The 27,032-nt window shown below is 42.0% G+C and overlaps 1 protein-coding gene across 3 annotated transcripts in view; it reads right to left on the reverse strand.

Annotated features, from left to right (window-relative positions):
* Positions 1 to 27,032, reverse strand: part of megf11 (multiple EGF-like-domains 11) — a 74,595-nt gene that overhangs the window by 34,583 nt on the left and 12,980 nt on the right. For all 3 annotated transcript variants that reach the window (XM_088378185.1, XM_088378184.1, XM_088378183.1), the window contains exons 2-7: positions 22,184 to 22,459; positions 10,624 to 10,767; positions 7,975 to 8,089; positions 7,200 to 7,301; positions 6,463 to 6,563; positions 853 to 945 (exon numbers count right to left, since the gene is read on the reverse strand). In XM_088378185.1, the coding sequence (XP_088234311.1) occupies positions 853 to 945; positions 6,463 to 6,563; positions 7,200 to 7,301; positions 7,975 to 8,081 (403 nt within the window). In that variant the 5' untranslated portion in view covers positions 8,082 to 8,089; positions 10,624 to 10,767; positions 22,184 to 22,459. The remainder of the gene's footprint in view (positions 1 to 852; positions 946 to 6,462; positions 6,564 to 7,199; positions 7,302 to 7,974; positions 8,090 to 10,623; positions 10,768 to 22,183; positions 22,460 to 27,032) is intronic.

Raw genomic sequence — 27,032 nt, forward strand, 5'->3', positions numbered from 1 at the left:
ATCCGTTTTGACTTGCGAGCAGTGAACTCAATTCACATTTGAGCAAGCAACCATTTGGCACTTGAGAACAATTTTTCAAAAAAAGGTTTTAAGTGTCTGCCAAGTAAACTACACACCTACAATTAAAGGGAATGAGAGGAGCTACTTCAATTGGCCAGGACCCACAACGGCGCAGACGGCCATTTCCAACTGCGCTCAGCCACCTAAAAAGCCACCTTTCGCTCTTGACTTGCCTTTGTCATAAAATATTTTACTTGTGAGAAAAACCCTTTACATTTTTTTGTTGATCCTCTGGTGAGGCCTGAATGACTTAATGACATTTCCATTCATTTGAATGGGGAAATACGATAAGAGAAGTTCATAGATAGTCTTTTAATCCTATCAGGCATCAGAAAGAACCTGGCATTTAGCGATTTAAAAAATCTTTTGGAACTTTTTTGGAGGCCATGTTGAAAAGCCCACTAAATAGACCAGTCATCATTATAGCTTGTTAGCGCCTGGCATTGATTGATCCTTGCACAGCCACAAGTCACAAGCGCCGGTCTAATCATGATTAAGATCATAACAGAGAGCTTGTGAGACACAGCGGGGCTGCAGCCATTCATCCATTCTTCAGATTCCATCAAGCATATCACTTCCACTTCCAGCAAATGAAAATGAATTCAGTGGCACTTACCTGTTCCATTGGCTGTGGTTGCAAAGAAGAGAGGATACAAAGCTAAGTAGCTTTGCCATAGACTGCGGACACTGAGGCAAATGCTTCCAAACTAATAGGCTGTGAAAGCCATTTAGGCGCAAATGAGTCCAAGTAGTAACTCATAGTGACTAAGGGAGGGATGGAAGTGAACTCACCGCTGGAGCAGTCCAGTCCGCCCCAACCTGGCTCGCACTGGCAGGTGTCAGGAGACACACAGCGGCCGTGGACACACTCTTCTGTGCAAAGAGCTGGGAAAAACAAACAAGCGTGTCAGCAAGTCAAACATGGATTTGATCTTTTTCGAGGTGGTGTGAAAAGTTCGATTGTCGTTAAACGCCGAGCGAGCGTAAGCATCGCCGCAGTTTTCACTTTGAAGGTGTTGTTAAACGCTCATATTCAACATCCATCTCCGTTATTTGACAGCCGACTAAACAATTTCTCCAGAGAGTGTCGACTTAATCAACATCTCAGTTTATCACAGTTTTACTTTGCGGATCGAGCTGTTATCAGCAGGCGGAGGCATGACAGAGCCGGCCGTAAATCCTCTCTAATTTGATCAGCCGGTGCTTTGTCATGTTTTCATTCTTGAATACAGCGAGGCCGCCCGCGCACTGCAGTGTTTACTAAGTGTCTTTGCTGTCTTGATCATTCTTATTGAGCAACACGGCACCCGGCCATTGGGATCTTATTTGTATTCCTGTGCGCGCCTTCAGAGAGTTTCAAAACGATCCGCCGAGAAGACGTTTAGCAGTTTTCTGTTGCCGTTTTAGGGAAGAATCTAAAATCCATCGCAGAGATGGGCACTTAGCATGAAAGAGCAAAGTTGGAAGACAAGGTCATCAGGCCTGCTGGGTTAAGACAGACGTTCTTATCTCGGGGAAAGAAAGAAAGGAAGCAAGATGGGAATCAGCAGTTCGCCAACTTGGTGGGATGATGCAAGCAAGCAAGGGCAGCAAAACAAATAAATGCCCGATCCTGATTGGGCCGTGTCTGGATTCTGCCTCTTTTGTTTTCCCTCCTCGTATCATGACAACATCACGGCACGCTAAGCTTTGAGTAGATTTTCCCAGCTATGTGTGGGATATCATGGCGCTCATCCCGTAGCCAGAGAGGTCAGTCGAGAGTTGGCGGCATGCCCGAACTCTACAGCTATAGATTATCACTCAATCAGCCTTCGATTAGGCTCGGCCGCTAGCGGGAGGGATGAGGCCGGGAAAGAGGAGCAAGAGGGAGAATCCCAAACAGTCGCGAGCCGCTGCTAATCACGGAAATGCTCCCCGGGCAAAAACGGTAAACCAGAGATTGAAAGATAATGCAAGGCAGATTTCTGAGCATCAGTATTCCGGCAAGGAGAGCGTCTAATTAAAATCAGGAAGGTGGGGGCCTGTCCACCGTTTGTGCTGACGAAGGTGCGGGATCGACTACCTGTAATCAATGAGGCCACGATATGCAGAGTGTTCAAAACGAGGAGTCGAATGCAATGTCACCACAACGAGCTCATTTGATTTTGTTTCAATCAGCAAATTCTGATCAGCGACCAAGAGGAGAAATGCAAACGTGTCACAAAAAGAAACATGGAAATGAAATTTTGCCCAGGGAGAAAAGATGAAGTGCACACTTCATTCGTAGATCTGAATGGCGCTTCCAAAAAAAAAGGGACAGCATAATTAAACAGGAGTAGGTCTTTTCATTTTAATTGAAATTCATGAATCACCCTGCTAAACTCATTTCTGAGGAATCTGAAAATTGAGTCTTTCATCTTGATAAAAGGCTAATCTAGCTCATTATGCGAGAGGTGTTATCGGCGCGGTTAACAATAGAGCTAATTGGTAAATGTGCTGCAGCGTTAATAAGAGTTATGCTCTTGCGTGTTCACACCACTATTTTAGCTTTCTTTCCCAGAATTAAGACAAAAAGATCAATCGCTAGCTTGCGCTGCCTTGGCTTTTGTTTTCGAGGACGAGTGAAAAGGTGCCCTCAAAATGGTTCAAATCAACTACATTAAGTTTGTAACCTTTGCAAAGAAATCTAAATTGCGATTGACTCATTTTAGCGTGCTAGCATCCAAGGTGCATGCACACAATTGTGTTTGTGCTTCTCTTTGTGTGTGCAAAAGTGGAGTGATAGACCGCGACGGCCCCTACGGTGAAATCAATCTACGAGAGAGAGCACATATCAAACATAGCCCCTCCAAACTTTCCATCAAGGAAAGAAATTATTTTATTCTAAAAACTTTGCCTTTCAAGCACGGAAAAAAAATATATATCAAAGGCTCGGAAATCCTTTCTTGTGTCACCTCTCCAATAGGACACATGTTGTACTACTGTCGAGAAGTTCCCATCTCCACTTGATGATGCCACCAAAAAGACGTGAGACATGTTGGCGGTTTACAAAGACCCGCCAAAAGTCTGCCGGCCTACTGAGTGAGTTTCTTACACCACAATTGTCATGGTCAGCCTTAGCAAATGAGTTCCTCGCAACCGAGCGAGCTCCTGATGAAGGTAATGAAGGGGTTCCGACAGATCAAAGGTCACGCATTCATGAAGCAGCCCTCAGGTGATTACACACAAACACAAAGATAACATACTCAAAGATTGCGAGCTGGCTGGCTGATTTGGTGGCACCGAAGCTTTGAAATTGTTTTATTGTTAATTGCTAATCGCTCTGGGCAAATTAGGTTCATTGAAATTCATGAAATGTCACAACAAAGAATATACAGGTATACTGAAATGATGATTATCAATCAGTATACTCACAAATTTGTATTCTCTGTGTGAAGCCGGTGCCCATTTGAGCATACAAAGCTATTTTAGTATTTCTTGTATGACTGGCACTTGCTACACAGCAATTAATTGTTCTGTCAGTCACAATATGTCGCTGACAGATTGGTGAACAAAGATGTGACAATAACAATGTCGCTCGTAAATAATTCTTGGAGAGCAATTAAGTGGAATTGGATAATTATCCTCAGCACTGCAGATGGGAATCTGGATAGTATGAGAGCCCCCCCACCCCCTCCCAAAAATTATTTAAAAAATATGACAATGCTCAGGTTTGATTGAACATTTAAGTATGAATGCTAATCATTCATACAAAGTTCTTTTAACGAGAGGCGAATATGCCCAACATTTCTGTTACAGCTCTATCTCAGTTCGATAGAACAAAAGAAAAAAAATACTACAACAATCTCCTGCTATTTTCAGTTTGCCTCTTCCTATACTGCAATGAGATGCCACAAGATGGCGCCAAAGTTTCATATTAAAAGAAATTGGTAATAAGGAAGTGTCCATATGCTTGCGCACTTGGGGTATTTTTTTGTTACTCAAATAATCTGTAAAATGTTTTTAAAGGGTATTTTTTTGTATATTTATAGTTTAAACTATACATAGAGTCAATTACAATTTTTTTCCCCTCATGATTTTTCACGATTTACGATCTTATCTCCCACAAATAGTGGTGGATTACTGCATTTTTAATACACAACAATTCTACAGTTTTTACTCTGAAAAGGAACACTAGAGTGAAACAAAACAAGCTATTTTACATACACCCAACAAAGCGTCCTGAAATAGACAAATTGGGTTCATTTTGGGTCGATCCGCGCTATAATGCCCCCTTTTGTCGCTGCATGCAAAACAGCTCCGGGAGTACAAATCTCTTAATCCTGGAAGTGAGAGTGCTAGGATTAAAAGGGCTGAAACAGTTTGCAAAGGCAGCAGAAAGCAAAACTGCCCTCTTGGCCCCTCAGTGCCCGCAGTCCCAAAGTGGAGGCGGGGGTGCCTTTTTCCCCTCAGCTTGACATGAAATCAAACTAAAAGCTAACAACGCGTAAAATCCGACGGCCAGACTTGCAGATTCCGCCGGTTAACATCCTGAAAAGTCGTCAATGAATACATAACTTTATTGTCGGTCGGATGGTTAATGAATACATTATTGATCAAACTGCGACTCGCTCCTTAAGACCCCCAGACGGATTGTACAGCCATTTTGTTGGCCTGTTTCCCAGAATTGTAATGCTCAGACAAGGACAAGCAAAAAGGAAGTCATACGTGGAAGTGCAAAAGATCTGGAAAATATTAGCATGTGATTTCAATTTCTTTCTTAGAATATCTTGCGCAATCCAAACATGGAGTTTGTAGCTTTGTTAGAACCCCGGATAGTAAAACATGACTTACATTGGCTGCAGCTATTGAACACGATTAGAAGCGATTATCCCATCCGTGATCATAATAATCGGATTAAAATTGATTTTGAAGCGTTAAACCGTGGAGGTATTTTGTCCATTTTGGGTTCTATGCTATCCAGCTAACGCTGTTCACCAGTTGTAGAGCTGATGTATGTATCTTTTTGAGGTTGAAATGATCCCAAACTACATTTTTCTCCCTGGCTTAGCATCATTGCACCAACCCATTTGTACCTGAGTCTGCAGTGGAAAAATGATCGCCGCAAAGCTTTGAGGCAGAGATTTTGCTCACCTTGGTGTGCCTGTTGATTTTTGAAGGATCTAACTTTATACAGAGCCTGCATTTTGAGGGGTTGATATGGGCTTTTGGGAAGGCAAAAAGGGTGTCTTTACCATCAGTGGACATTGTTTCGCTAGAATTATCATTTTAAAAAGCAAAAGCAGGCTGTGGTTTAATGTTGTACTGTGATTGGCCAGTTTAGCTTGCTGGGCTGTGACTTAGTAAAAATAAAATCAGTAGTGAAAGATTCACATTGATTCACAGTGTCTGGTGGAGAGCAAAGATTTTATTTTGCTTGTTAAGTTTTACCATGAACAATATAGGCTATTTGTTGTTCTTGGTTTGTTTAGTACAAGAGTGTAAAAATAAATTGAAAGTCATAAAAGCACATCAGGAAACAGAGTTTATGAAGCGCAAGGGTTGGCGAACTTTTAGAGAAACGCTTTACAGAGGAGAAATTTCGATCTTAATTTCTATAATGAGTAGAAAAGCACATTTAATTGAATTCAATTCATATCCTTCATCGCAGCTTCCGCTAGCAATCTTTCTACAAAGAGAAAAGAGATCTTAGTAGCTCTAAAAAAAAAAAAAAAAAACCTCAGGATGGCCTATTAAGACTGCTAAGCCACTTTTCCATCCATTTTTTAAAAAAAAATAAAAATACAGCGACTTCAATTGCCGCTAAGAAACAGACATGAGCAGAATCATTTTCACATTGTGAGGCAATTCCAGGGTCTGCCAAAGGCACGGTGCAATTCATGTGTTGGAGAATCAACGATATATTTTTCTATTTTTCACCCAAGGTCCATGTTTCTAAGTCTTACTAGGTAGAAACGTTGGAAATTATTTAACAGACCCCAAGTTAGGCCTCGCAGATCCCCTGGCGTCCCCGGATCCCAGTTTTTAGAACGGGTTGTTTTTCCCAACACAAACAACATTGTCGAAACAGACTATAATGAGTCAGGTTAAGGTTGAGGAAAAAAAAAATCTATTTGTGTTTGTCTAATGTGAGAATAATCAGTTAAGGATTATTTCCAGCATCTCGCTTCAGGCTCATTTTCACGGCTTGTGCTTTTTTCCCCCCCTTTTTTTTTTTTTTTTTAAAACGGATTGTTCTTAAGAGCGTGCCACCAGTACCCGGTCGGCTCGTTAAGTTTCCTCATTGTTATACGGCTTCAATTAAATTAATTTAGCTGTATACAGAGAGCGCTTGGTGTTATAAAACGCTACGCCTGCGTGTTAAATCAGAGCCAGTCGTCTAAAACCGAGCAAAGGCACACGGAGGGAAAAATTGATACTCACGAACACACAAGTCTCCACTCTCAAAGTAACCAGGGCAACATTGTGAGCGGCGCCTATACATGGTCCTCACGCCGCGCCGGTAAGCTGTCTTATAGCTGATCCTGAGGAAACAAGACACAGCGAGACGGATACGCCATGTACAGCAAGTGAGAGCGCTTCCGAAAGGACAGGACAGGAAGACAAACACGGGAATGCTTTGCTTTGATTTAGCCTTCAAGTGGAAACAAGTCATGAGGAGTCAAAGTCGGTGAAGCACATAGCAAAGGAGACAGGAGGAAATATTTACCTGCTCTGACTAGAACAAATGAATTATCACCAATTTTTCATTCGAATTACTTTGGGTTAGATATTCTCCAAAGCAGCCTTTTAAAAAGTTAGCTTCCAGACCGGAAACGATCTATTGACTTATTTATCATTACTTTATTTATTATTTGTCCGAACCTTTAAGTGGAAATGTACATGGGAATGTTTTGTCAATAAATGATGGATTGTAGACCCGAGGAGGAACCCAATTTTAGTTTGGAGACAAAACGTTTTAGGAAAGGATTTATGTTGGAACATTAAACAACAAGATGAACGACTGTCTGGCAGTGTAAAATTATCGGAGCAACCTTTCAACCTACTCTTTGAAATGAGGATTATTTCCCATATAAACCACAATAATTCATTCGCTCAAAAAGCTGGCGGCCAAACACGACGACGGATAAAAAAAAATAATCATAATAATTCCGACGTACCTGTGCCTTGTGCACTTGAACCAATTAAGAATATCCGTGCACCTGGTGTAGTAGATCTGGTCAAACGGGTGAGCGTAAGACTCCTGAACAGTGACGGCGTAGCTAAAAAGATCCAAATGGGAGAAGATTAGTTGAACCTCGGTGAAAGCGGCTCGTATTTTTCTCGGATAAATAACATGACGGCGAAAAGGTCTTGCGAGTCCGCGGCTGCAATGAAAGCGGTGAAATGAGGGACCTTTTGGGTGATTCATCTCATGGATGCAAGTGGCACAGGAAGCAGGTGGATATTGGCGGACCACAAAGCTATGAAGCCCACTTAAGGGATTCATATCAATGCCAACAAGGTGGAACCGCAAACCTAAGTACCCTCACCTTGGTCAGGCAATAACCCAGGTAATATATCACCGCAGTTTTCTTTCCTCCCTCCCCCCCTTGGCCAGGACAGAAATGATTCCATCTTATTCCTCATAAGTTGACACAACCCGGCGCAGATAATAATTATTCCGGCTCTGTGGCTGTTGTGATTGATTGGGATGAGAGTAGCCTGATCAATTTGCCTGCGTATTTCATTTGATGCTGCAACTCCTCCCATCCTTCAACGCGCCGCCGCGACTCAGGCTGCGCCCGATCGATACGGCTATAATGGGCCGGAATGGATCCGAGGCTTTGGTGAAGAGAGCCTGTTTCACGAAAGATGCGGCAGCCTCGACAAGATCGTGGCGCTGGTTTGAACTCTGATATTCTTTTTTTTAAGCAGAAGAGGAAACATACTGACCTTTCCCAGTGGCTGCAGACGTTGGGGTCATCGGGGTTAAGAGTCCATACGTGAGCCGTCAAGACCAAAATGAGGCGCAAGGACGACAGAGTAACCGGTGATCCCATCACTCAAACTGAAAGATGAATAAAAGTAGATCAGGATTCAAATTAAATTCACTTACAGGAAAAATACTTGACATGGTTTTTCTTTGATTTCAGTGAGGCCCAAAGGCTAGAAACACTGTCAGTTAGTTTTATTCATTTTACATTTTTAGACTTGTGTGGAAAGTAATGAAATGTGAAGCCAAGGATTTGTGGTGGTGACGGACAAGACTATTCATTCTTGTATTTTGAAATGTGAACAAATGGAAGGTTGACGGACATCCTGGCCTAGATTGTGTTTGACCTTTGATATTCCACTTTTCTGATAATAGCATCACTTAGTCATGACATGACATTTTGAAAGACAATTGTTTTATCTGAACCAGGGGGAAGGAAAACTTTTGCATTCAAGGGCCACATTTGTTTTTTTTTTTTTCAACAGAAAGATGGAACGGGCCATTTGGAGATAAAAAAAAAAAAAAAAAATAGAAAATCTACTTAAGTGTCGACTGAAAATGACATCACACTGCCGAAGGGCTCATCCTGCAAATGTCACATGATCAAATTCAGGTGATCTGTGCACCATGATGTCATTTTCAAATCAACAGTTAGTGACGAAATGGCCGCCAGCCACCAATCATGGATAAACATGGGTGCATTTTGCTGTTTAACTATTATTCCGCAAACACAATAATAATTAGAATGTTGTGTAAAGTTTTTTTTTTTTTTTAACTTGACGTCCTCTTTAATGAGATCAATCAATTAAAAAAAATAATGAACAAACATGTTTATTCATTTATTCAAATAGCAAAATTCCTGCGCTAATAATATTGTCATGTTGGCCAAATTGAATTTTTGGCCCACTCCAGATCTAAGCCGTGTTGCATATTAACAACAAAACAGTCACCTATAGCTTTTCCTTGACAAACAAACCAAAACTACCCCAATGAAAGCCCCCAAGCACAATATGTTTTGCAAAATGTTGTTTGTTTGGCATTAATTAGCCAAAACAAACCTTTGCCAAGGCTTAAATGATGTTCACCTGAGAAATCCGCAAGCAAACATGCACAATCTGGGAGCTAAAACGAGGAAGGAGGGGAAACAAATCCTACATGCAGCACTTTGCAACCTGTCCAACGAGTCTTGACAGCCATATTTTATCTTAACATGTTCCGAGCATGACTCCAAGATGCTTGTACAGATGTTTTCATGATGCCTTCTCAGCAAAGTCCACCGAATGATTGAATCATTTGTTTTTGCGGGCTACTTTCGGGGAGACCTTCAACGGTGACAGTGACGGAGATGCTGATTTGTCGGGCCCTGCGGCTTCTTTCATTAGACGCACATGCAAAGAGCGATAACGTACGATGGGAGATGCTTGACAGTGATGAATTCCCTCCATCCGCAGGTCTTATTTAAGCAAATGGGGACTAACCATAAAGAACGAGTGCGCACAGCATAGGTTAATACCTGCATGCTATTAGCGCTAATGGCGCTAAACTGACATCCGCCTTGGAGAGAAAGACGCCATTAGAATAGAGAGGAAGTCTGACACTCAAGAATTAGAAGGTAGACACACACTTTTTTTTTTACATGCGTCACACTCCAGCGCTCGATATGAATCGAGATCCATATCCGATAACGTCAGCGTTCGCATGTTCCGCTAATCTTCTGCATTGATTGCCGCATGTAGTTCACTCACAAGTGAGGCAAAATCAATCAGAGCTTCACTCGCTCTAAGTAGGAGTCCATCCGAGCAGGCAGGGGTTACTGTCATGTTCATTTCCTTAACAGGATGATTAATCAAGGTGTGCGCCGGTTACAGGAGACAGCTGCTTTCAAATTCTGGAGCGTCCGCTGAAATAATCTAGTTAAACACAAGAGGGGCCACGACTTGATTGACAAGAAGGTTTTCACCGCTTGGGTGATGAGCCCACTCACCGTCAAGCGTTCTGGATGAGCGGAGTGCCACATCACCTGTCGTCTGACCTCACCAATGGCGGGAGGCCACAAGTGCTTACATAAAGTGTCGTGTCAATGTCCTGGATATCTTTTTGCACATACGGGGCGGAGCATACTTTTGAATGGCATTTCTGTTATTGTGAATGTCATAAAACATAACCTGGATGTAAAATCTGCCATGACTAAATCATGGATGTCAAACCTGAGGCCCGGGGGCCAGATACGGCCCTCCGAGGGACCACAATGCGCCCCGTGACAAAAATTAGTTGGATACCCCTGATCTAAGTCATATCTATGTGTAAAAACAATTTTTTCTAAAATGTATTAAAAATGATCCCCACCCTGAAGGAAAAAAAAAAAAAAGTCAACTAATTATTTTTTTTATTGCTATCATTAAGGATCAATGCGGCTTAGACGTTCTCATCAAAATTTGTTGGGACCGTCCACCCATCGATGACAAGGTTCTAATGACATTGCGGATATGGAGGAAAGTTTGCAGACTCAAATTCTAGTAGTGAGTCCGCTTATTATGAATGGTAGCTACACGCAAAGTTATTAGAACCTTTGAAGTGACAAGAACACATCCGCTAATAGCAAAAGACACCTCGTAGTAACAGTTGTGCGGAGCGCAGAGAAGCGGCGGTGGCGGTGGCGGCGGCGGTCGGTCGGTCGGTCGGGATTCTCTGAAGCCTCTTTGTGTTGTGTTCAGACGCACACTCTCTGGGAGAAGTGATGACAGGTCACAGATCTGTTGGCAAGAAGAAAACTAATGAGCTTATGATGACACACACACACACAAGACACAACACACGCTCGCGTAGACATTTGTTACGGGAACGACAATCTCCATGGGGGTATAATTCACATAAGCTGCTCTTAAAAGGCCAATTTATTCGGTGCAGCCTCTGCGTCCAATTGCAGTTTTCATTTCATTTTACTATGTGCCTCCTACCTGCTTTTCAGCGCTTTGCACAAGAAATAAAAAGGCTGCATTAAATCAAGAGGGGGCAGCCACAATGAAGACGGTTCACACTTCAAAACGCTGGCACGCTGCTCGGCGGCCGTGTGACCAAATGATCTGCTCTCATTAACAAAGCGCCCAGCACGTGGCGTTTGTGTGTTTGTCACCGCGTTAAAATGCACTAGCGCTTAATGATTCCACCATGAGGTCAGAGGGCACTTTTGAAATTTTTCAAAAACACAATATGACTACTTTGTGGCTTAGCGCCATGAATAATTCAGCGTTTTTTCTTTTGCCAAGAAGAAACACTCCATTGCCCTCGCTAATAAGCCCGTTTAACATATCTTTGTCTCACTGACGACCTGCCAACAAAGGAAAGTAACCTATTTGAATATGATATGCAATATACGGTATTTTAATAATCAATTCAAATTTTTCCTGCCGGCCGAAACAATATGCTGTCGCTAAGCCTTTTGGTCCCCTGATGCCACGTGATACTGAACGTGGAAGTGTCAAACCCAAGGCTCGGGGGTCAGATACGGTCCGCCACATCATTTTATGTGGCCCGCAAAGACAAATTATGCATCAACTTCTTGTGTCAATACTAAAATTATCTTCACTTTTTAAAAAAAAATAGATATTTTGCTGTTAACTTAAATTAGCTCACTAGAAAAATAGAAAGATAGATAGACAGCTGGAATGGCAGATGGACAAATATATCAATACAACCATATGGGTGATTCCGCACCATATTTTGTTGGCTTGCAATCAATTTAGTACGGCTGCACTGATGGAACAGCTTGGTGACTATAAAACGAAATGCCACGTACAACATTGTACCAACAGATCGCTACCATTTCTTTCAAGTCAGTAGTATTTAAGTGCAACACCAAATCGACAATTAATCAATGATCAAATTATTGATGAATCGTTATGATCATCAATGAGTCTTTTAGATTTTGTATCATGCGTTTCCTCATTGCAGGTGAGCTGAAGCCTATCCCGGCTGACTACGGGCGAGAAGTTGGGTACACACCCTGGACTGGTCGCTATCCAATAGCAGAAATTTAGACCAAAAAAAAACCCAATTAAGTAATAAATCAAGTGATCAATTTCCCCCATAGTCAATCAAGGAGGCAGTGAGCCATGAAAGTGAATCACAATTTACAATTGAAGCCCAGAGATTTCAATTTATACGATCCCCAACTGCTTTGTGTATTTTTATTTTTTTTTCCCAAACAGAGTTTCATTGAACTAAGGATGAATGGTTTTCTTTCTCAGCATTGATAAAGACATTTTGCTTCGGTTTACACATCAGACATGCACATTCCATCAAAGTAAATCTCCTCTTGAGAATTTATTACCACAATAGAGATTTTTGTTCCCCGTTTTGGAATTCTTTTATCGCCGAAGATGAGACCGTGAAAATGTTTCTACGTTGGATCAAAACAGTTGAATAAAAACACCAAGCACTGCAGTTGAACTCGAGAGAGAACTTGAACGCGTTACAGTCAACAAACGACACTTGCACACCAACCAACTTTGGGTCGCGCCAATTAGTCGACGTGTTGACTTAGCCACTGTTAGCCACGACGGCCGAGGATGACTAATGGCCAATCAACTAACCGTTTTGGATAAGGCGCTTTCATCAGATCAACAAGGGGTTAGTAGGCGCAGCAAACTCGCACGGAATTCAGATTTTCGCAATTATTTCAGTTTCAATTTCGAATAGGAAAAAAAATGTAATCGATTAATCGGCAACAAATTGATGATCCAATGAATCGCCTTGCGTTTTGAATGTCTGTGCAATTGTACCGCCATTTACAACACAATTTTCATTTTGAATTGCAGCAAAATGAGTTGCAGAAGTCTGCACACCGTGCAATACAATTGAGTTCTGCGGAACGGAGTGACGCTTCATGTACAATGGACTACAAGAGGACAAGCATCCGGGAGTCTCGACAGGGCACTGGCGGACTTCCACCTGACACTGATGAGGCGGCGCCCCCTATGTCCCTTGTAGTTCTTATCAGCAGAGACATCTGCATGATCACAGCCGGCCAGCCGGGCGCCTTCAGCGTGTGACTTATTAAAGTGCAATGCAATTAAGCGCCGTGTCCCCTGGCTGACCAGCCTTTGCAATCCTCCATGACTGCCGGCGCTCATCACACCGAGGGCCAAGTCCTATCTTTGGCTCTCTCACCATATCCCAGGTTCATCTCACCGCTGGTCGTTTATTTAAAATGGTACATAAGCAAGTCGAGAGAGAGAGAGGGGGAAAGAAAGAAAAATCAGGTGGCGCTGCAATCTTGTGAAGAGCCACAGAGAGAATTCCTGATCAGCGAGGTGCTTTTGTGTGCATCACGTCTTTGTTCAATCGTCTAAATGGGAGCCGAGCGCCGACATACATTTTTTATGAGAATTCATCCTGCTGCTCAATCTGTTTGCTAATCACCACTGATGGATTCCCGAGCAGCCAAATGTGGACTGATCCAAAGGTTACAGGTGTAAGCAGGCAGGGTGGTGTGCCAATGAGATCAGAGCTTGGCCGGCCGGCTGGCTGGCTGGCTGGCTGGCTGGCCGGTGCCGTTGTGCATATGTGAGGTGGCGGCAAAGCGGGGGAGGATGTCATTAAGAGTCAGGGCTCATTAGCGAGGCTGCGGCGCTTCCCTTTGCATCCGCGCCGTACCTGCCTGCTCGTGTGTGTGTCTGATGTGTTAGAGGCTGGGAGGAGGCAATGACACGCGCTTATGTCACAAATAAAGCAACGCAACTACAAAGTGAACTTTTGCCTTCCTTTCTGCTACTAGCTGAGAAAAACAATGTGTTCAAGGGCCCTGTTGTTATTTTATATGTACAAATCCTTGCTGAAATTTAACTGGGGAATCATTCTCCACTTTGCCGAGGAAAATTTGAATTGTTGTGCTAATGAAGTGATTGCAGACAAGAATTTGCGCAAATTGGTCACAGTGGTCGGAAAATGACATTGTCCCTATTGAATATTTTTAGAAGCGTTATTCCATCGATTAATCAAATAAATCAATTGTATCTGCACCAAAGTATATTTAAAAACTACATTGCCCTTATTTTGGACTTCTAGAAATGTATGTTACTTGCACAAGTAGTGCCATTGCGTAACGTCTACACGAGTGAAGCTCAACTTCCTAAAAATGGTGTCATGTTGTTCTAGTTGCAATTTGACAGTTTCAACAGCAATCAATTCATTAGCGGGGTGAAAATGAACCAAATGCCGCAATTGTCATTGCGGTCAACTTCCGAGCATTCTATTTTTCCCATCTTTCCCCTCAGACAACCTTGTAATCATTACCAGACCTAATATAATCCAACTTCAACTTCAAAGTCATTCATTATGTGCAATTTGTAGGTTGCTGAGAGAAGATTCCACTGCCTGCCATCAATAAGCGGCCTAATGAAAGTGCCATAAGACAACAGCACAACTTTCCTGACGGGGAGTCCCGCTCGGACGCCGAGGCTCCCGGGAAAGTGCTGCGCGTCGTTTAACAGGAGCTTAATTCTGGCCACATGGTTTATTCATGCGGCGAGCGCAGATATCACGACTCTCATAAATCACACAGCGCGCTGTTGCTGGACATTGGCGCGAGGCAAGGCAGGGCTCACTAATCTCAACACCATCTTTCATGTGAATAACCTTGCCTCACTGCAGGGCAGGCGAGGCAGGTCGACGCTAGACACAGCCCATTGGAGGGAGCCGCTGCTCATTTATTTTATTTCTTTCACTGCAAAGGCTTCGTGAGGAGACAAACACCATCCTATTCGCTCTCAGGCAGTCTCCTACATGGGTGAGAAATTGCTTGAGAGGAAATGTTGGAACCTCCTCTTAAAGTTTGTTTTGTGAATATGTTTTCAGCCACAGGATGGATTAGGGCAGCAAACATTTGCTCAGTTGATCAAAACACAAATACAAATAAACACCGCCATCAAATATTGAGCAGAATGAAAACTGAGCGCAGACAAAATGATTACAGTAAATCTCAGCAATAAACTGCCTCCAAAATTGGGAAAACTTCCTGGGGGGCAGGTTGGGGGGCATTCATCAATGTTTTTATGACTCCTTTAGTGTTTTTGGTTCTCCGCATAATGCGCGTGCACTCACCGCGGACAACAAGGCACTCTAAAGCTGCCACGTCAATCTCCGCTAGCTAACAATATAACCATTATGCATATTTTTTTGTAGAATGGCTCGCCTACTGACACATTTTCAGAAATAGGCAGACAACAAATCTATTTGGATGTTTAATTTCACACTTGATGGGTGCGCAGGGACACCGGAGTCCCAATTGTTTATAAAGAGGCAATTAAAATGTCACTTTTCAATAATATGTTCCCATTTAAAATATGCAAAGGCTCACAAAGGTTGTTTTTACTTTCTTAAACAAAAAAAAAGAAAAAGTGGGTGTTTTGCTTTGCTTTGCCAGGTCACCTCTCCCCTTCCACATTCAAGCAAATAAAAGATGCAGTATTTCAGAATGCACTTCAGACATCAAGAAAAAAAAGAAAGAAAAATACGACCATATATAAGACTTGAAGCACGGTCATCTGCAGTCGGAGGACGAGAAGACAGTGAACATGCAAGCGGTGTCGCCCTTCACAATGAGATGCTGAAACAACAGCGCGACTGTCGGGGCAATTTTACACCCCAGTGCTTTCACACCTCAGCTACGCAGCCTTCAAACTCTGAACCCTGCGTCTTCTTCTGCGCGTCTTCATTTATTTTGTGTCAGTGTCCAAGATGTGAGACGCAAGCAAGGCGCTGAGATACTCCAGCCAAATGTCGCCTGGTAAGCGGTGTGTGAAGAAGAGAGAGGAAAAGCTCCATGGCTGCACGCATCGCTGCGTTAGGTGCACACGAAAACCCTTCACAGCTCAAAAGGAGAAACTCGGTTTGTTTTCAGATGTAAAAATATGTGGGAAGAAAATAAAAGTTTTAGGACACATCACCCATCAATCACGAACAAACATGCCACAAAATGTATGAAGCGAATATAGAATGTTTCCACTATTTTCACCCATGACGAATTAAAAATAACTTAAAGAGAGAACCACATTCCTCACATCTTGCTTCATTTCACTGCTCGTGTAGCACATGGACCTTTTTGCAATGGCTTGGCATGGTCACTGAATCTAAAAATATTCTCCATATCGCACATGATGAAATGAAAGTTAAATCAGATGCATTAGCATTAAAAGTTCTACATCCAATTTTGCCACTGTGACCTTTTAAATGTCCTTCAGTCCTTTTGAACAAAAATACGCCTACTTAGTCAGAATATATATATTTTCAAAATGAGCAGAAGATAACAGCTCAATTCAACTCTGCTCAGACTGCACGCATGGCCAATCACAGACATGACAGACGGAAACATTAAAAAACTACTATTAATCACCAGGACAATTCACAGCATTCAACTCCTAACAATAATGTCGACCTTAAAGTTAATGCACAGTTCTAATTCACACTGTCAGACAGCTATTCATTTAATAAGATTTCTGACAAAGACGGCATGAAAAATTTTGTCGGCTAAGTGCTGTCAAGCTGCGATCACCTGAACATGAACACAAAAGGCTTAAGTGACTCACGCATCAATCAACAATAGATTTGCTAAGATTTCCCATCCACGTCATACGACTACCATTTGAAGATGCTAATTATGATTTATGACAGCATGATTTATTGTACACATGTGCCTGAGTGACATTTTAAAATTTAGAAAGAACTGAACAATACTTCCAAGAAAATGGCTTTTTTTTGGTACACAGAAAAAAAACGGATGCAAAAGCAAAAGGTTATATTTTGGTTCAGTGCGGCTGTGCGAGCGAGAGATGGAATATTAGAAAGTGTCGAGAAAGAACAAGCTGCAAAATAAGGTGGGCCTTATAGAGCTCGCTTTCATAACATTTTGAAATGAATAAGAGGGGAGCTCATGTCCATTTATAGCTTTTATTACATAAACAAGGGTGTGCACACTTATGCAACCACTTGTTTATTTTGAAATCAGCCAGTCCAAAACATTTCACAGGCTATAGGTCACATGAATGGTGACCTTTATCTGGCTTCCGTCACAAAAGGGGTGTGTAGACTTTTTCATGACTACATGTGACAGACGTATAAAAACACCATCGCGGGTTGCAGACATGATCCAATGGCGGCTCCGTCATGTCCTGAGTGCCTTGAACGTCTCCGAGTGCACAAGCGTGGGGCCAAAGGAGCTGCGACACGCTGCTGGATTATTCAAAAGCCCCCCCCCCTCCTCCACCCGAGTCGAGTGGGCAGTTATTCCGCATCCAAACTCCGGATGTGCTTTAATGTGAGCTCCCTTCACCGTCTTGACAGTTGCCCATTGATCACACGCGAGGCTGAGGAATAAGAGCATGCGACAACTTTGTGTCATTGGGCTAAAATTGCCTCCATGATAACACGGAAATGCATCGATGGACTTTGGAAATGGGCCAGAGTTGACTTGCTGGCACTGATGGAAGAGGTGAGGCCATTGATACAATGCTACATGTCAATGATGTGCCTGCGTCTTCCATTTTGAGTCAAATCAAAAGAAAGACACATTATTTGAGATGGATGAAAATTCTACCTTGTTTGTTTGTGTTTTATCGACAGCCACTGAGAGCTTGCGTCAAACAAGCAATATGGATTCTTTTTTAGGATGATGCCAATTCCGATAGAAAAGAATAAATGTGAAAAGTTTTGAGAGCGTTTGCAAAATTGGCCTATTTTTTTTCGATTTTTTTGGTTTTTTATATGTCATGTAATATTATTGCAGCAGGTCCATTTAATCAAGGTCGATTTTAATGTCATTTATTCAGTCACGTTGACATATGTAGTTTTTTTTGTATTTTGTATTTTTTTCTAGCTTTGTCAATGTAATTACAAATTGATCCCTGTAGATGGCAGCATTGTTTCCTTTGGATTAAAGATCAACAACTTTTGAGTTGAAGATCAAGATATGAGGGTGAATCTCGGCAAATCTATATTAGGTTTCCCTTTTATAGCTTAATCTGAAGATGCTTACAAAAAAGCCACACTTGAGTGAGTCGGCATGACGCATTTCTTATTTTTATATCTCTTCATATATTCTTCTTCCACCACTCTAGAAAGTGTTCAGAATTTGGTTCAGCGACATGACTTGTCTTCAGCTTGTCACGCTAACCATTCATCACGCTACTGGTATCAAATATAAAGTCTAATTACAGACATCATGATCACGTGACTGCAAATAGTTCACGCTCAGGTCAGCTTTGCATGTTAATGAAACATTTCATCAGATGAGCTTTAAAACTTGATCAAGCCGGCTCCTATAGTTCATCCTCACCTTTTGAGACTCTTTTGTTAGCTTGCCTGATAAATTATTCAATATTCATTAAATAATGTTTGATGATAAGGGAACGGCGGTGAGACGTTAATTTAGGACCTTGACAAATCTTCACCGCTGTTGGATGTTGGGAAAAGATGTCATTGTTTAGCAGGGATTTTTTTTTTCCCCCCGGAGAACATTGTTAGGCCTCTTGTTAACCTTTTTATGTTGTCAAATATAATCAAGCGGTCAGTGTGTGTTTTTTTATACTATACAGCAGAATAGCCACATCTAATAAAATCCAATACAAATGATGAAAGCTTCGGCCTTTGGAAAGGTAATTAAAGCTCAGTTGGAATTGACATCGCCACATCATTAGTACCTTGACATAATTGGCTTAGTGTGGATGTATTTCCAAGAGGATCATAGTGAGTTGTGGCTAATATTTTGCTTAGCTGCGTGAGATTGCTAGAATATTAAAGGCAGGCCAAAACCCAAGTTGAATCTCCCAATGGTGCAAAAAATACAATTCTTAAGGAGTTGCCTACCTTGTTAAATGCAATAAAGTCTAATTATGTTTTATATTTGTTTTATTGTACAGTGATGAAATTGTTTCAGTGACATTTAGGAATGTTATAATTAGGGCCAAAATTCATCGACAGGCTGATTAAATCTCTTAAAATGGCCAAAAGGGGGCGACATTTCAGTGTATTGCTCGAACATTCTACAGGGACGACAAAAACAAGCTGCGGGCCGCAAGCTGTCCCCTGGCCAGACTTTGGAGACCACAGTGGAAATCAATTAGCCAAGTGGATTACATTTTTTAAGTCCTCCATAATTAGTGATAAAAGCTTGTTTATCTGATCTGCAGATGTGCAAGCAAGAGGGGAACTGGGCATAGAAATCCTGATGATGATGATGGAGAGAGGATTTTTGCTGTCTCAGGCCTAACGATGAATGATAGCCTTATCGACAAAGCACAACACATCCCAGACGCGGGCGCCGGCCGAGGCTTTTGTCGCAGCTCATTCCGACGCCCCGTGCTGGGAGACAGATGTTGCGTGAGATTTTCAACTGAACATGCGTGACTGCGAAAAAGCTTCATGGCAGCAGTGACGCTTGCATGTCCAGAAATTCCAGAGCAATCTCACAAGGGAACATGATTGCCTTTAAACAAGAGTGAAAACTAATGAGTTCATTCATCTGTTCAGACATTCCACCCCTGCAGGCGGGTTCACTTTGGGCGCCACACCGGAGCTCCCTTATCTCTAAAATCAGCCCGTGTTGGCCATTTGTGCTCTTCGCTTGCATATCAGAGCGAGGCAATCTGTTTCTCCACAGAGCGCCGGGCTGACCAACGTGACCGTCGGCAATTGTCCAATTATTAATTAAATGCTCGCAAGCGTAATCAGATGCAGACACGGTCGGTGAGACAGCTAACGAAGCTGAATTTAAATTGCTGAGGTCGGACAATGTCTGTGGCGTGCAGCTGAATCACGGGGCGCTTGAGCAATCTATCATCATTTTGGACTTTGACTGCTGTTAATAAAAGATTGTAGTGCACAATATGTATTGTATTTTCTGCACAAAGGATAAGATTGCTTAACTGCAGCACAGGCCGACAGACAACTTTACATATTGGATCGGGACATCTTGGGGAACTTTTTAAAAAGGCTACCATGAATACAAAGATTTATCCCTCCAAGTATCACTATTGGATTCTGATTCGGAGTACAAAAGTGACATTCCAATACACCCCCAAAAAAACAAATCTGCAAAAAACTGGCAGATTTTTGCAAGTAATCGGAATTTTATTTTGCAAAATCTGCCTTAATGGGCCTTAAAAATCCATATTAGTCAGGCACTCTTGTGTTTATTGTATACAACCGGCTACATGCTGTCTTTTACTTCCCCTTCCTCCTCACAAACATGTAAATGCCACAGCTTCGGTGAACAAAACAAAGTGCAGGCCCAACCGCCATGTATTTCATTAAGTTCTCTTAATGCACTTGTTATGGCTCCGGGGTGTTTGCCCAACGCTCAATGCGCTTTTTGCTGAAATTATAAGAGCTATCAGTCAGCGGCGAACAGAAAAATAGCTTAATTCGCAGAATAAAGGTCATCGGAGCTGTTGCTTCCGAGCTGTTTTGACAGACGAGAACAAAACAACCAAGTTCAAGTCTGACTTGAATTATAACAATATATGTTGAGGTGTTCAAAAACGCCATTCATAGTGCAGAGTGCTTTAAAATGAGTTGACTTTGCAAATTTGACATTATGCATCATTATCCACACGGCAACTCCACCAGACAATCCTTGGCATATGCACGAATAAAGCGGAACACTTGTGGTTATTCCTAATTAGTCGTTAAAATGTCACATTAACACAGAAACTTTCCATAATTTCTATAATCAACACTGAAAATACAACAAAGAGCATCCTTGGTGAAATGTCAAGCCTCCATTGTCTCAGATGCTCACCCATCAGCAATAGTTTCACATATTGATTATAAGAAGGATTTCCAGTGCATGACTTTTATTAGACTGCAAAGCAGAAACAAAACGTTTGCTCTGCTTATTTTGTCCTTGTGGGTTCTTCTTAACAATGGCTTGTTTTTCATGTTCAGCATGTAGACACACACACACACACACACACCTAAGGGAAATGTGTTGCTCTCATTAAAGCAGTTTCCAGCAAACTGCAACACCACCGAAAATTTATTACAGCAAAAAAACATGAATATGGAAAATAATTGCTCAGCAAATTGTGCATCCAATTAAACATTGTTAAATAATTTTATGCACAAAGGTGAACGATTGGGGTGTTTGGGATTTTTTGGTTAACATTTCTATGTATCCATATTTTTTAAACGGTTTTGTGATTTATTTGCTTCTCCCGAACACTATAATGGAGAATTGTCGAGTTTCAAATGAATAAATAGGTAAATATCTTCTGAAATAAACTTAACTATTTTTTTCCAAGCAATGATGCATTCAAACTGATCTAAACATGCACTCATGTACAGATAATTCACTTATGATTAATGGCTTTGAGGAAGCCATGCGGAGCTGTGCCTATAATATCCAGTTCACATGCAGCCACGACCCTGCAATGTGTGCGTATTTCACAGTATTTAGCTAAATGGCGTGATTAGGTGCGTTTCTTCTCCCACAATGCAGTAACATCATTATTGGACAATTGGCGACTTTGACGAAGAGCCTAATAGGAGTTTAATCAGCTTGGTTATCCTGCACTCCACCGCCATCTAGCGGTTTGATTGCGAAATCCATGGTTCTCTTTTGATTGACATCAGAACATTCATCAGTCAGAACCTCCTCCTCTGTGAAGGAAAAAAACTTGAAAAACCGTGGGAGACAATTTAAAGCGAAACGAGAAGGAAGAAATGTAATTGAGTGTTCAATTCGGGGGGAAATGAGAGGTTCACTTGAGGAATCCAAATCGCACACTGTTGCACTTCAATTCACAAGCCTGTAAGTCACCAACATGTCATTTGCATAAATGTATGTTTAAACTAATAGCGTTGCTGGAGCGCGGCAGCCGTTTGACACAATTGTGCTGGCAGTAAATTGAAAAGCTCTCCTGGCTGATCCAGCGTTCTTTTTTTTCCCTCTCCCCCTTCTTTTGGCACACGACGCCTCCTTCCATAGCAAAGACTCGCCAACAGCCCAATTAAATAGAAAGCCCAATTTATCAAAGCCACCATACCGATGCCCCCCCCCCACAAAAAAAAAAAAAACCACGACAGCGCGCTCCCAACTCGTAGAAAAACACAAACAACCAAATACGTCAGAGCAACAATCGCCGCTTTTGATTAAAGATGTGAATGAAAACTCACCCAGTGTGAATGGGACGCAAAGTTGTCAGCAGCCTCAGAGAAAGAGATATTTCCGGGTCTTGGAGGTGTCACGCTTTCCCATGATTGATTGCAAGAAGCCCAACATGCTTGCTCCTCGGACCTGAGTTGCAGAATGATGCAGCAAGCGTGGCCCCTTCTCCTCTCCTTCTCCTCCCCTTCTCCTCTCCTCCTCTGCGGACGCTTATCTGAGGCGGTAGCGCGGCCCACTTTAAACCACGTTGACGTCATGGGCGTCGACAGCGAGGCCACGCCCACCTTGAAACAGAGGGGGGGGGGGGGGGAATTCATCATTTCAAACAGTGGTGGAAGGTAAATTGTTTTAAGTATTTTTAGCGAAGCGTTTATTTATTTTTTGGATGACTTGAAAACAGAAATCTGCACTTTCTTTTTCTTGCTTGATGTTGGAAATCCAGATTAGGAGGCTTGAGATAAAATGACAAACTGGAGACTCACAGTTTTCAAATACTACTTTCAGAAATTCCCGTGTGAGTTACAATTTCCCCTTGAGGGATTACAAGGAGTAAATGGATGAAAATCAAAATCATCCATAGATGTGACAGTGAATGCAAATGGAATATTTGAGAACGATGACTGCTCTACCATACAAAATCATAAATCAAATAATATTCTCTTTAGCTTAGTCCAGTCTGCTCCCGACCATTGGCAGCAATAGTCAATATAATAAGAAGGAAGAGTGACTAAATTGGCTGGAAAGGTTTAATTATCATGATCACGGCAAAGGTTTTTTCTGCAAGAGTGCACCCTCAGTTCTCTGGTGAAGCAAGAAAAGAAGGTGGAATGAGATGCACTTTCTCCTCTTGCAGGTGCTTCAGATAAATATTTGAATCCACAAACTGACTCCATATCGAGAAGAGTGCCTAATGGTGGCACAACGAATCGCACACGCTCTTCTGTATTATCTAAAAAAGAATTTCCTTTTTGCGATTTTTCCCCTTCTTGCTGCATCATTAAAGTGCTACTCAAGTGTGCGCTTTTTAGAGAACTTTCACAGACTGTTAGTTTCCGACACATCATAAAGGACTCGAGCTCTTGTCGGGAAGAGTTCCTCTGCAAAGTGAACTCGCGAAGCACTCTCACATCACGTCAGTCACAGCAATAATCACTAATAAGGATGCACTGGAAAGGTCAATGGCTGGTTTTAGACCTGAGCTAGCTCACTTGTGTGGATGGATCATCAATGGATTTGAAATGAAGCAAGTAGGATTTCATTGATGTAAACAAAATGCAAAATCGGATGATAAGATGGATAAACAAAAGCGGTGAATAAACAGTAAGCATTATTAAACATGTTATGCTATTAAAAAATGCCACTTTTAAATAGGGAGGGTTGGGTATCGATACCAGGTATCGGTATCATTACCGATATCAGTTCGATCAGGGGTTTTCAACTGGTTTTGTCCAAGGGATCACCATTTTAACCAAGAAGCAACCGCTTTGGCGGGATATTATTTTACACAGAAGGAGGATAGACCCATACGAGCCATTTATTAGCATCGGTATTGTCTATTTAGGCAATCTCAGCTACATTTGATGGGTAAATAAGTCACAAAATTAGCTGGAAAATCAATAAAGTCTAAATAATGAATCAATTTTATTTTTAAAGATGTTACAATTATTTTCCATTTCCAATTTGGCGGACCACCTGCAATACCGCCACGGACCACTAAATGGCCGCGGACCACCTGTTGACAATCACTGAGTTAGATATCAATGTTAGCCTGCCCCTTGTGGCCGTTTTATAATCAGGAATTAGTTTGAAAAAATACTGGCGGTATCACTGCTCGGTATCGACTACTTCTCAAGAATTGACGACTCGTACTGTTATCGGTCTGGGGAAAAAATGGTTTCAAACATCTCAACTTTTTAAATGTGCACAGAATAGTAGTCAGAATTTGGCATTAAATTAACTCATCAACTAAGAATGAACATCAAAAGCTCAAATTGTGGCTCAACCCAACTTTTGTCTAACTTTCAAACTGTCGAAGAAAATCGTAGGTAGGCTTGTAAAGTGTGGCCTCTCCAGGACACTGTAGTGTGCCTGCTTGAAAATGCTTTCACAAAAGAAAATTGTGGAAAGACAAAATATTCTGGGCCATCTCGAGTACCAACGTAGCAGTCCACAAGGTTACGGGTTTGATCCACTGCACTCTTTCAGTCCAGCTCAAGTGTCCTTGGGCAAGAAACGCAGCTGCTGCGGCTTCATCGCTCTTATGTCACCATTGCGGAAATTTGTGAACCTTGAAAATTAAAAGGCGCAATATGAAAACGATCTATTGATGGTTAAATCACTGATGCACTTTTCAGTCGGCTTCACGCAAGTCTCATTCGTTCAGGAAGCGATTGAGTAACACATTTGAGACCAAATGCGCGTTCACATTGTGCATGTGTTGTCCTCAGAGTGTGCTCTTTGGCTTTCCTCCTCCTGAATGTCAAAGGCAACATTTGTAAGGAGTATTTGTTTCGCTTGACCGAGTTATCTTTGCAAAAACAGACGGAAAGCCACCGCACAATCCAAATTAAATGTCACAATCCATCACTTAACTCAAGAGACTTGCAAGGTTTGGTGCTTTTTTGGATGAGTTTGTCCCTCACTGCCACTTTCACACGACTTGTGGCCATTTTGCCTCACTTATTCCAACGTGGCCATTTCAATGACAACAAAACGGGGGCATTCAAGTTGACAGTAAATTACAATCTTAAGTGAAACAGTTGTGATGTCATTTAACTTTTAAATCATCCAATCAAAGCAACAGGAGCTTTCGGTTTGCTTCTTTTACGCCAATAACAGGCTTGTGCACAGGTGTCAAACTCAAGGCCCGGGGGCTGAATCTGGCCCACCACATCATTTTATGTGGCCCGAAATGTCAACTTGTGTGTCAACTCAATATTTCTTGTTAAAATACCCAAATCGTAAATGATCTTCCAGTGATATATTGCAACATTATTTTAAAACTCCAATCCTTGGTCTTGTGTGTCTTCCATCCTGTCCATCACAAATAAAACCGACTTATACGTGCTGCTGCCAATGCCCATGAATGAATCTTTCCAATTTCTTTACCCTCAAGCCAGACAACCGCTCGCACTCCCACACCTCCGGGCATCTTGAACTTTCAGAAAGAAGCCACACAAGCGCAGAGACAGCCATCATCTTGGAGGGCACACATTGAAGTTCCGCTGTCCTGCGCCAGCCACGGTTGTTACATTTGTACAATCGGGCTTGTCGGAGAGCGGCCGGCGTTATCGTCGGCTTCAGCGGCGGCCGTCGCGGCCCGCTGTAATCCCTGACCGACCACAAATCCCCAAGTCCCCTCACGGAGTAGCAGCGGATGAGGCAACAAATCCTCAGCATCAAACAAGAGTGTGCGCGCTCTGCTTCTCTGGCCTCCCCGCGACTCTTTTATGTCTCATTTGCTGTCACTGGCAGTCCTGAGACGGCGTCTGGAGTGTGTTGGACTGAAGTCTGGAAAGGGAAGTTTAGTGGCCTCTGCGAGCCACTTGACAATTCCCATTGCCCCTCTCGTGTTCAAGCATTGGACTTACTCCTCATGCAAGTTAAAAAAAAAAAAAAAAAAAAAAAAAACTCAAATGATTTCAAATGCACGCCATTCGAATTTAAAATATAGTTTATCTATTTGGAAGCAAGTGCAGTTTGTAGTCTGCTGAGGAAGGCAATATTTCACACAGAATAAACTTGTGCATAACTTTAGACAAGATCATAGTTATTCCAGATATCTTTTTTTGCGTGTAAAACTAGTGCCTTGACTAAAAATAGGTCAGAAAACTCTCCAGTAGAAGTGAAAACGTTAACTGCCAGACTGTTCTTCCAGTTCTTAAGTAGGTGATGCTTTATCACCATGACAATGCAAAATAATACTCTGATTAAAAAATAATGTTCCATCCAGTTAATACCACTCTAAAATAATCTTAAATCGATTATGTTGAGCCTCAGCTAGATTCAAAAGAAGATGCTTTGCAATAAAATTCTGCTTGCAGGTTTAATTTGATTCACTTTTTGCCCCTCGGCAGATTAATACTTGTGTTTGTGCACATAAATCCTTCATCCGCCGTTAAGGTCAAATGTCCAAGCCAAGTAACAATAAACAAACTAAATGTTTTGAACAGCATTTTTTTTTATCACAAATTAAATTTCATCCAGAGCATAAATCTGGAGCACAATGTGTGAAAAGCTTGGAAAAGAACTCTGGAATCAAATATCTGTTTAATCACACGGCTCTAAAGAACACATTTCACTCTCAGGGGTTAAATGCAGTGAAAATAAAATTGTCGGTGAGTGAAGTTGTTTTATGGTCTCCCCACACGGAGAACGCTATTGGAGGCCTGCTTTGCTCGGGTGGGTGCACGTAAGCCAATTTATCATAAGCAATTTAGAATTCCGTCCATGAGGCTGAGACAGGAGTCATAGGACACAGCTGATCTTTCCTCCCTGTCTGTCAGTGCTGCTTTAGGAAGGGGAAAAAAAAAAATCTCCTGGCAGCAAGTTGCTTTTTGTGGTCAGGCAGACACGTCTCAATGGTCGTGTGCGTCAGCAAGCAGGACAATGTGCTGAGACATTTCCATGGCTCTCAACTTCTCAGGTCACGCTTGACGTGTGATGGATCTTCATGCTACACGGGCAGCGTGTTCAAATGGTTCCGCCGGATTTGGGAGTGCTTTGAGCTTAGCGCACCCAAACGTTTAAAAGGGGAACCAAATTTATACCGAATAGACAAAGAGGGGGAAATGTCATTTTTGCACTCAGTTGCAAGCCATTTCGGCATGTGAAACGCTTTTACAATTAGAAGATAGA

Source organism: Syngnathus floridae, chromosome 6, assembly GCF_059516105.1.
Source record: "Syngnathus floridae isolate MCC-2025c chromosome 6, RoL_Sflo_1.0, whole genome shotgun sequence".
NCBI classification, from domain to species: domain Eukaryota; kingdom Metazoa; phylum Chordata; class Actinopteri; order Syngnathiformes; family Syngnathidae; genus Syngnathus; species Syngnathus floridae.